The following is an 11,355-nucleotide window of genomic DNA, read 5'->3' as shown; positions in this document are numbered from 1 at the left end:
TCAAACCCCAGCCCGGTTCCAGGATTCTGGGATTCTTTTCCAGTAATTCCGGGGAATTTCCACCACTGGAGACCGCTGGTCGTGGCCGTGGCCGAGGGGCTGACCCTGCTCCTCGTGGGCTTCTCCTGCTGGTGGAGGGAGAATTCCCGGGAAGGTTTGTCCGGAATGTCAGGCTAGGATCCCAAATTAGGGGGTTCTGACCCCAAACCGACCCTTGGAACCCCAAAATCTGTGAGTTCTGGCATCAAAAAAATCCCCAAAATGCCCCAAATCCCACCCGTTTCCTTGCAGGATAATGGGGGTTACAGGCGGTTCCCAAATCCCGCCGGCCGCCAGCGCCCCCAAAATCCCGGAATTCCCATCCCTGTGGAATTCTCCTCCTGGAAACTCCAGCAGCCACCGGGATCCATGGAATAGAAATATCCTGAAATTCGGGGTTTTCCCCCCCAAGATTCAACCCCCAGCTGCGCCTCGGAGCGAAGATTTGGGGATGGAAAACTCCGGAAGGGATGGATTTGGGATCGGGCAGGCGTGGGAATTCTGTGGGGTTTTCAGGGTTTGGAAATTTGAGAATTCTTTTCTTTTTTTATTGCTTTTTTATTGGTGCAAATACAACTGGCCTGCGCAATAAACTTGTTTAATTAATTAATTGGCTGATTCGAGCCTGAATTACACCTCGGGCACAGGAAGATTGAGAAACGCCCCAATTCTCACTCTTGGATAGAGACTCCAAACCTCCCTGATGGAATTTGGGGCTTTCCCACCAATTTAGAGCCACCAGGACGAGCGTGACCTGCCCTTCCCTGGGCAAAAACTTTGGGTTCTCTTCCCCCAAATCCAGGTCCAGCCTGGGAAACCTCTCCAGGATCCAATCCCAACGGATTTTTTAAATTCCAAGTTCATTTTCTTTTCTCTCTGCCGCAATCTACGAGCTCAGACCTGCAGACGCCTGAGACATTTTGGGATGATAAAATCCCCTCAGATCGGTGGGAAAAGGATGGGAATGGGAAAGTTTAGTGTGGCCTGGCTCCTGCCACAGAGGGGTCGCCAAAATCCCTCATTCCTTGGGCCAAAATCCAGCAGCATTTGGGATTTTTAAGTCATTCCAGATCTCAGGAAATAAACCCACTTCTCGTTTTTCCTCTTTGAAGTCCCTGTGGGTTCCCTTGGGAATTCAGGACCAGGGGATGAGATCCTGAAATTCCGCAGGGATGAGGTCGGAGTCCAAATCCCGACGGCTTTCCTGAGGCTGCAGGTGTGGGAATGACCCTTCCTGGCTCCACGGGGGTGGGAATGACCCTTCCTGGTTCCACAGGTGTGGAAATGACCATTCCTGGTTCCGCGGGTATGGGAATGATCATTCCTAGTTCCACGGGTATGGGAATGATCATTCCTGGTTCCACGAGTGTGGGAATGACCATTCCTGGTTCTACGGGTGTGGGAATGACCATTCCTGGTTCCACAGGTGTGAGAATGACCATTCCTGGTTCCGCGGGTATGGGAATGATCATTCCTGGTTCCACGGGTGTGGGAATGACCATTCCTGGTTCACAGGTGTGGGAATGACCATTCCTGGTTCCTTTGGTGTGGGAATGACCATTCCTGGTTCCACGGGTATGGGAATGATCCTTCCCAGGACTCCAGCTGTGGGAATGACCGTTCCCATTGGATCCTCCACCATTCCCAGCTCCAGGCGCATCCAGAGCCTCTCTCCCTTCTCCCACCGCTCCAGGATCCTGCTGGAACTCTTTCAGCACAGCCTGGAATTCCTTCCCTGTGTCCAGCCCTTGTTTGACCATCCCACACCACTCCGGCCACGCCGTTCGTTCCAGAGAGTTCCCCCTGATTCCTCTGGGGGTGCTGAGGGATTCCCAAAGGATCCCCCAGGACCAGCAGTGATTCCAGCTGGGAATGGATCCCAGGGAGGCTCTGGGGTTGCTCAGGGATCCCCTAAGGATCCCTCCAGGATCTCCAAAGGATTTTCCAGGATCAGCAGTGATTCCAGCCAGGAACAGATCCCAGGGAGGCTCTGGGGTTGCTCAGGGATCCCCAGAGGATTTCCTGGGATTCCCAAAGGATTCCCCAAAATCCCCAAAGTGTTTTCTGGGATCAGCGGCGATTCCAGCCAGGAACGGATCCCAGGGAGGCTCAGGCCACGGGAAGGGTCATACTGGCATAAACCGTGGTGGGCTCCTTGGGGGGACAAAAACGGGGACACAAAGGGGTCAGCGAGGTGGCCGGGCTGGGGGTGCCCCACGGGGGGTTGGGGATGGTCCCCCTTACCTGGGACAGCGGGGGCGCCCCCACGGGGCTGGGGACCCGGCTGGGAGCGGGGGGCTCCGTTGGGGGCCGGGGGTGGCCCGGTGGCCGCGGCGTAGATGGTGGTGCAGGACACGGGGGTGGCGCTGGGGACGGTCCCTTTGGGCTTCTGAGGGAGGGGACAAAGGGTGGGCAGCGACCCGAGGGTCCCCACCGGGCCACCCCAGTCCTGCTGGACCTTTTCCTGCCAGGGCTGTGCCCAATGGGGCTCGGGAAAGGGGGAAAATCCCGGAGTTTGTCCCCAAAGACACCGTGGGATGTTGGGGACTCAGTAAGTTGTGTCACTCAGCTTTATTCCCCCTTTTCTTCACCCTTTTCCCCTATTTTCTACTCCTCTTTTACCTTTTTCCCCCCTTATCCCCTTTTTCCCCATTTTCCCTATTTCCCCCCATTTTTTCCCATTTTCCCCCCTCACCTGCACCCGCTGCACCTGGGCGTAGATGGTGGCGCTGGCCGGAGCGGCCTGGGCGGTGTCCGGGGTGACCTGGGAGGGCTCTGGGCCATCTGTGGGGTGGGGAGGGGTCGCACAACGCCGGGGTCAGCCAGGTTGGAAGAGAATTCCAAGGTCACCGGGTCCGAGCGGTGCCCGGTCCCCCCTTGGTCATCCCGAGCAATCTCCAGGAATTCCTCGGACACTCCAAAGTTCCCTGAGCCCCTTCCAAGCCCTTTTCCCTTTTCCAGGAGGGATTTTCCCAAATTTCCAGCCCTGGCACAGCTCGAGGCCGTTCCCTCTTGTCCTGGCCCCGTTCCCTGGGATCAGATCCCAAATTCCCTCTGGCAGATCCCAAATTCCCTCCGGCAGATCCCAAATCCCCCCCGGATCCCCTTTTTCTCCAGCCTGAGCCCCCCCAGCTCCCTCAGGAATTCTTCTTCCAGGATTTTCTCTGCCAGGAACTTCGTCCTGGGTCCCTCGGGGTGGAGCTGGGAGAGGATCCCAGTGATCCCAGCGATCCCAATGATCCCAGAGTTCCCAATGATCCCAATGATCCCAGTGATCCCAGCGATCCCAATGATCCCAATGGTCCCAATTATCCCCACAATCCCAGCAATCCCAATGATCCCATTGATCCCAATGATCCCGTACCACCAGACGGAGTGCCCAGTCCCAGTCCCAACAGTGTGATCCCAGTGATCCATCACCCAGATCCCAGATCCCAATGATCCCAGTGATCCCAGAGATCCCAATGATCCCAGTGATCCCAGCGATCCCAATGATCCCCACGATCCCAATGATCCCAGCAATCCCAGCGATCCCAAGATCACAACCCAATATCCCATGTCCAACAAAACCAGTCCCCATGACCCAGTGAATACCCAATGACCCAGCATCCCAGTGATCCCAGTGATCCCAATGACCCCAGCGATCCCAGTGATCCCAGTGATCCCAGTGATCCCAGGTGATCCCAATGATCCCAGCAATCCCAGGTGATCCCAGTGATCCCAATGATCCCAATGATCCCAGCGATCCCAGTGATCCCAGTGATCCCAATGATCCCAATGATCCCAGTGATCCCAATGATCCCAGTGATCCCAGGGATCCCAGTGATCCCAGTCCCACCTCCTCTCCCTCAGGTGGCCGCCTGGGGACCGGTCACAGCCAGGGCTCGATGACCTCGGAATTCTTTCCCAGCCTCTGGAATTTTGGGGCTCAGCCCCTGGGGACCCCCACCCGCCCCAGGAGCCCCCAAACTCACGTTTGGCCGAGCGGGTGGCCCTGCGGGTGACAACAGCCACGATGACCATGACGATGATGATGACGATGATGACACTGAGCACCACCAGAGGCACCAGGAGCTCTGTCCTCACCCCGGGGACACCTGGGACAGCAGGGGACACACAGGGCAGGTGGCCCCGGGTCACCCAGAGCCTTTTGTCACCTCTGCCACCTGATTTTTGTCACCTGTCCCCTGATTTGGGGGCTGATTTCCGTCGCTTTCTCCCCTGACTTTGGGGCAGGTTTTTCTCACCACTGCACCCTAATTTTGGGCCTGAATTTTGTCACTTTGTCACCGGATTCGGAGGCTGATTTTGTCACCTCTGTCACCTGATTTGGGGTTGATTTGCTGCAGAACAGGAAGCAAAGGGCAGGAAATGCCTCTGAGCTCTCTTTATTTGCCTCATTTGAGCTAAAAACCCACTGGGGGCTGGATGTGGGGTCGGAAAAAACCCCTAAAATCTCCGTGGTGGCTTTAAGGGGGCTCAAGGGACAGAAATATCTTCAATGTTCATAGAAATACCTCCAATATCCGTAAAAATCTCCTGTCTAAAGGGGGATCCCATTAATCCATAGAAATATCTCAAATATCCATTAAAATGTCCCAAAATTCCCACACAAATCTCTCAAATTTCCACCCAAATCCATCAAGTTCCCACCCCTGTGCCGACAGCGTGGGGACATCTTCAGAGCTCCCCTCCCACCCCACAATCCTGGAATTCTGGGATTCTGGGATTCTGGGAATCTGAGGTTCTCCGTTCCTGGGGTTCCAGGACTCTCGGATTCCAAAATTCTGAGATTTTGGGTTTATGGGGCTTTGGGATTGTGGTATTCTGGGTTTCTGGGGTCCCAGGATTCTGGGAATATGAGATCCCAGTGTTCTGGAGTTACAGGATCCCAGGATTCCAGGATTTTGAGGTTCTGGAATTCCAGGATTCTGGGGTTCTGGGATTTGGGGGTTCCAGGATTCTGGGGTTCTGGAATTCCAGGATTCTGGGGTTCTGGAATACTGGAATAATGGGGATTCCATTGTTCTGGAATTCCAGGACTCTGGGATCCTATTATTCTGAAATTTCAGGATTCTGGCATTCTGAGATTCTGGAATTTCAGGATTCTGGGGTTCTGGGATTCTGGAATTCCAGGATCACGGGATTCTGGGATCCCAGAATTCTAGGGTTCCAGGTTTCCAGGGTTCTGGGGTTCCAGGGTTCCAGGAATCCAGGATTCTGGGATTCCGTGATTCTGGAATTCCAGGGTTTCGGGATCCCAGGATTCCAGGGTTCCAGAATTTCAGGATTCCGGGGTTCCGGGATCCCAGGATTCTAAGGTTCCAGAATTCTGGGATTCTGGGGTCCAGGGGTACTGGAATTCCAGGATTCTGGGATTCTATGATTCTGGAATTCCAGGATTCTAGGATTCCAGAATTCTGGGATTCCATGACTCCAGATTTTCAGGATTCTGGGGTTCCGGGATCCCAGGATTCTAGGGTTCTGGGATTCCAGAGTTCCAGGGTTCCAGAATCCCAGGATTCTAGTGTTCCAAGATTCTGGAATTCCGGGATTCCAGGGTTCCGCGACCCCAGGACCTACCCCTGTGCCGGGCTCCGCACCGGGCGGTGTCGAAGGCGGCGCGGGCGCTGCTGACGCGGTTCCGCGCGGTGCAGACGCAGCCGAAGGCCGCGCTCCGCAGCGGGAACGAGAGCGCCAGGACGCTGCCGTTGGCCCGGCAGAGCCCCCCGGCGCCGCCGGCCCGGCCGTCCCGGCTGTCCCAGCTGTAGGAAACCTCGTCCCCCCGCTCCGAGGAGCAGCTCAGCTCCAGCCAGCAGCTCCCGTTGGAGGATTCCCGGCGCAGGATGCGGATGCTGGGATCGGCCACCGGCTCTGGGGAGAGACGGGAATGCCACGGTTGGGAACCGGAGAGCGGCGGTTTCCACCTCCCGCATCCCAGAGCTGCTCCCAAAAGGCTGAGGACACCCAGAAAAGAAAAACGGGAACATCCAGGAAAAGGCTGGGAATGTCCAACAAAAAGCCGGGAGATTCCGGCAAAAAAGCTAGGATTGACCTCCAGCTCTGGAAAAAGGAGAAACGGAAATTCCAGGATTTTTTGGACATCAAAGTGGCCGTTTCCCAGCCCCTTGACCACCTCCCACCTCCCAGACCTGCTCCCAAAATGCCAGAATTGACCAGGAAAAGGCCTGGAATATCCAGGAAAGGTCTGGAACATCCAGGAAAGGTCTGGAACACCCAGGAAAAGGCCTGGAACATCCAGGAAAAGCCTGGAACATCCAGGAAAGGTCTGGAACATCCAGGAAAAAGCCAGGAACACCCATGAAAAAGCCAGGAACATCCCGGAAAAGGCCGGGATCACCATCCTGGCAATTCCCAGGGGAATTTTTTACCGAGCACTTCCAGCTGGATCTGCCAGACTTCCTCCTCCTCGCCCTTGTAGACGCTGTACTCGTAGAGCCGCCCATCGTCCCGGCTGGTGTTGAGGATTTCCAGGGAAAAGCTCCGCCGGTGGAAGCGCAGCCGCCCCGGCTCGAACTCCGTGTGGTTCCCGCCCGAAATCTTCAGCAGGAATTTCTTCTTGAGTGGCTCCTCGGTGATCTTCTTCCAGGAGGCTTCCCCGAACTCCCTGGTGCGATTCCGCAGCTCCTGGGGCACCTGCAGCAGCGTCGGCGCCCCCAGAGTCCCCAGCTGCGTTTCCCTGGCTCGGGTCCCTGGGAAGGGGCGAGGGAGAAGGGCTGAGGCTCACGGGGATCGTCCCCATCCCGGCCCTGGAGGAATCCCCTGGGATCGGCTCAGGGAGCCACAGGGCCCCAGATCCACGGGAGAAACCTCCAGGTCCACAGGTGAGACCCCAAATCCAAGGGAGAGACCCCAAATCCAAAGGTGAGACCCTAAATCCAGAGGGAAGGGCCCAAATCCAAAGGAGGGACCCTAAATCCAAGGGAGAGACCCCAAATCCAAAGGAGAGACCCCAAATCCAGAGGGAAGGCCCCAAATCCAAAGGAGGGACCCCAAATCCAGAGGGAAGGCCCCAAATCCAAAGGAGAGACCCCAAATCCAGAGGAAAGGCCCCAAATCCAAAGGAGGGACCCTAAATCCAAAGGTGAGACCCCAAATCCAAAGGGGAGATCCTAAATCCAAATGAGAGACCCTAAATCCAAAGGTGAGACCCCAAATCCAAGAGAGAAACCCCCAGATCCATGGGTGAAACCCCAAATCCAAGGGGGAGACCCCAAATCTAAAGGAAAGACCCTAAATCCAAAGGAGGGACCCTAAATCCAAAGGGAAAGACCTCAAATCCAAGGGAAGGCCCCAAATCCAAAGGAGAGACCCCCAGATCCACAGGTGAAACCCCAAATCCAAGGGAAAGACCCCAAATCCAAAGGTGAGATCCCAAATCAAAGGGAAAGACCCCAAATCCAAAGGTGAGATCCCAAATCCAAAGTCTCATTCCCAACTTCAAACATCCTGGAATTTTGGGAATTGCAGCCCCCTGGGAGCGGGCTCGGGTACAAATCCCACATTTTCCTTCTGGTTGAGGCGGCTCCAGGTTGGTTTTTTTTGGAGAAAAAATTTGAGGGGTTTCATCTCCCACAGCCCGGGATTCCCGTGGGAGGATTTTCCCCCCAAAACCCCTTTGTTGTTTTTTATTCCAAGCCAGTGATTCAGAATTTCCTCGATCTGGATTTTCCTCGACTCAGATTTTCCCTCATTTCTGGGCAAACAAAATTTGTTTTTGTAGGAAATTGTGAGAGGAGGAGGGAGGAGGAGGAGGAGGAGGAGGAGGAGGAGGAGGAGGAGCCAAATCTGGAGCTCCCAGAAGCAGAGGAGGGTCCCCCACTTTTCCCAAAGTCTTTTTTCCATGGGTTTTGGCCCAGAAAGGAAAGAAAGAAAAAAGGAAGAAAAAAGGAAGAAAAAAGGAAGGAAAAGGAAGAAAAAAGGAAGAAAAATGGAAGAAAAATGGAAGAAAAATGGAAGAAAAAAAGGAAGAAAAAATGGAAAAGGGAAACAACCTCCTATTGGTGGAACCTGGAATTTTGGCTGCAAGCCTGGAGGGAATTTTGGCTCTCCAGACCCCCCAAAACCAGGGGTTGTCCCCATTTCCATGGAAGTCGTCCCATGGCAAATTGTTGGGAGCTGGAGATCCTCAAGGTCCTTCCAGCCCAAACCATTCCATGATTTTATTCCTTGGGAATCTCCCGGCCCAGGGATCTGAGCCAATCCTCCGGGAATCTTCCTCTGGAACGTCCCAGCTCCGTCCAGCACTGAACTGATCCCTCAGGGCTCTCAGAACCCCGCTAAAATTCACCCCAATCCTTCACTTCTCCCGCTGAATTTTTTTCCATCACATTTTACTCCCCTCCTCCCTCTGGGAGACTTTTAGGGACTCTCCTCAAATCCCACCTGGAGCACCTCCACCCCAAAGACCCAAACCCCTTCAGATCCACCAAAAAAAAAAAAAACCAAAAAAACCCCAAAATACAGGAAAAAACCACCCGAAACGCCCCAAAATGAGTGAGGAAACCCCACGTACCCCAAAGAGCTGCGAGGGCGAGGAGCAGCCGGAGCCAAGCCCCGGAGCCCATCCCGGGATCACGGAGCCGCCGCTGCCCCGGGGCGAGGAGCAGGTGCTGACAGGAAGAGCTTCACCCCAGGCCTCTCATTTCCTGTTTTTTTGGGGCTGATTGAGTCAAACCTTCGCCTTTTATCCCCTTCGGCCGGAAATTATTCAAAGCACGGGGCTGCGCTCCGTGGCCCCAGCAATGGAAGAGGAAAAAGCAGAAGAAAGCAAAAAACGGGTTTGGTTTTTCCGCCAGAATTCCATCGTCCTGCTGAGGGGTCCTCAAAGCGCTCTGAAAAAAGAGGGAAAATCCAGTTTGGGGGGAATTTCATGGATTTTTCCAGCTCTGGAGAGGCGGAAGCGTCAAAGTGATCCCGCTAAGGGACGTGGGCGGCTCCTCGGAGCATCCCAAAATCTGCTCCATCCCAACAGGGGTGGGACCACCCAGAAAGGTCAGAAATCCCCAAATTTCCCGGGAAAATCCCAGCTGGGAGCTCCATGGGATCCACAGAAGGAGGAGAAGGACGGGAGGTCCCCAAAACTCACCTGGGAGAAGCCAAATCCTCATTCTGGGTGGATTTGGGATCACCTGGGGATGGGGATGGTCCTTCCTGGTGGAATGGCTGGGAAAGGCTGGAAAAAACCCAGTCATGGATCTGCTGCTGGGAAATCCTGGCTGGTTTTGGTGGAGGAGCTTTGAAATCCGAGGGTTTTTGCCTTTTTCTCTCTCCAAATTTCGCCGCTTGTCCCGATTTTCAGGATGTGGATGGAGCGGGAATTCCAGGATCCCCGAGGCTGGAGAAGAGCTCCGGGATCCAGCAATCCAAGAGGTCACCGGCTCCCACCTTGCTGCTCCTTGGACACCTCTGGGGATGAAAATCCCAGGGTTTTAACCCAAACCCAATCCCGGGATTGGGTCACATCCCGCTGCTTTCCAGGGAAGCCCAGCTCAGAGCTTTCCCCGAGGTTTTGCTGCCGGGAAATGATTTTTGAATGACAAAAAAAAAAACAAAACCCAAAACCACCCAAAAAAACCCACCCGGAACCTCCTGGGAGGCTCCTCCTCCTTCCTTGCTCAGAAAGCACCTGATAGGTAAAAACCCAAAGCCACCATTTCTCAAAAATCAGACTTTTACAGAAAAAATTACAGATGGGGACTCGCAGGATGAATTAATCCAGGAAAAACAGCGGTGGTTCTCCTGGAAACTTCTGGAATGGGAGCTTGGGAGGATTTTGGGGTGGCAAAGCCGTTGGTTTTGGGGTGTTTGGGGGTATTTTGGGATTTTGTGGGTATTTTAGGATTTTTTGGGGGTGTTTTTAGAGGCACAAATCCCACCTGGAATTCCCATGGCCAGGCTGGATTTCTCCATGGATTTCTCCACCAGTTCAACCCCCAGATCCCAAAAGGAAAATTTTCAACTTGGAAATGGTCCAGGAAAGCCAAAAAAATCCCCCCCAAAATCCAATTTTCCCCCTCTGGGCTTGGCTGGCATCGGGCAGGGAAAAATTAATGAAATGGAATCATCCAGAGGAAAATTCCTCTTGGGAAGCATTTTGGGGAACAAGGAACTAAAAATGGCAGGGAAAACCTCCTTTAAGTGGAAACCATGATCCTAAATCCTTTCTTCTCCCCGTCAACTCATCCTGGAATTTTCTGGCTGGAAACTCAGCAGCAGGATTGATATTTATTAATTCCCAGAGGTTTTTTTGGACATCCTGGATTTTATAAGCGGAATAAAAGCTCGAAATCTCCACATGGGAATGGACCAAGACCCCCAAAATTTATTTCCAAGTGGGGAAATTCACTGGAAAAATCAATTTTGGTGTTAAAATCATCACCCAAGGAACAGGGATTGTCCCGAGCTGCTCCTCAGGCGGGGCTGGAATTATTTGGAATATTCCAAGGAGGTTCCTGTTGACCCTTGGGTGATCCCAAGGAATCTTTGCCTAAAGTGGGACTTTTTGGGGATTTATGGAGGTGAAATCCCCGATTTTCCCCTTTTTTGGGCTGGGTTGGTGGAGCTGGAAGCGCCCCAAACTTTTCCAGGGATTTTTTTGGAGGCTGAGGGATCATCTCCGTCATTCCCGAGATTTCTTCCCACCCCGCTGGAGCCAGATCCCGCTCTGGGGGACAGAGGAAGGGATTTTGTCCCCAAAAACGGGGCTGGGGGGAAACAGCTCCGACCCCTGAGCCGCGGGATGAACCAGCCCAGGGAAAAATCCAGAAAACCCCGAAGATGTGGGGTCCAGGATGGAATTTAATTGGAAATTAAATTAAAATAAAATGAAATAAAGTAAAATAAAATAAAATAAAATAAAATAAAATAAAATAAAATAAAATAAAATAAAATAAAATAAAATAAAATAAAATAAAATAAAATAAAATAAAATAAAATAAAATAAAATAAAATAAAAAAAAATAAAAAAATAAAATAAAATAAAATAAAATAAAACAAAACGTGGTGTCCAGGATGGAATTTAATGGGAAATTAAAATTTAAAAAAATAAAAATTAAAAATAAAATAAAATAAAATAAAATAAAATAAAATAAAATAAAATAAAATAAAATAAAATAAAATAAAATGTGGTGTCCAGGATGGAATTTAATGGGAAATTAAAATAAAATAAAATAAAATAAAATAAAATAAAATAAAATACAATGTGGTGTCCAGGATGGAATTTAATGGGAAATTAAAATAAAGTGAAATAAAATGTGGTGTCCAGGATGGAATTTAATGGGAAATTAAAATAAA

The 11,355-nt window shown here is 52.2% G+C and overlaps 1 protein-coding gene across 1 annotated transcript; it reads right to left on the bottom strand.

The window, feature by feature from the left end:
• Positions 1 to 8,627, bottom strand: SLAMF1 (signaling lymphocytic activation molecule family member 1). The gene is made up of 7 exons (XM_030965107.1): positions 8,576 to 8,627; positions 6,432 to 6,752; positions 5,623 to 5,913; positions 4,014 to 4,136; positions 2,735 to 2,823; positions 2,284 to 2,428; positions 1 to 125 (listed from the first exon to the last, which is right to left on the bottom strand). The coding sequence occupies exons 1-7, from the start codon at positions 8,625 to 8,627 to the stop codon at positions 1 to 3; spliced, it is 1,146 nt and encodes a 381-aa protein (XP_030820967.1).
• Between the last annotated feature and the right edge of the window lie 2,728 nt (positions 8,628 to 11,355).

The sequence above is a fragment of the Camarhynchus parvulus genome, chromosome 25, assembly GCF_901933205.1.
Source record: "Camarhynchus parvulus chromosome 25, STF_HiC, whole genome shotgun sequence".
Taxonomy (NCBI): Eukaryota; Metazoa; Chordata; class Aves; order Passeriformes; family Thraupidae; genus Camarhynchus; species Camarhynchus parvulus.
The sequence above is the reverse complement of the archived record's forward strand: the minus strand, read 5'-3'. Positions and strand labels throughout refer to the sequence as shown.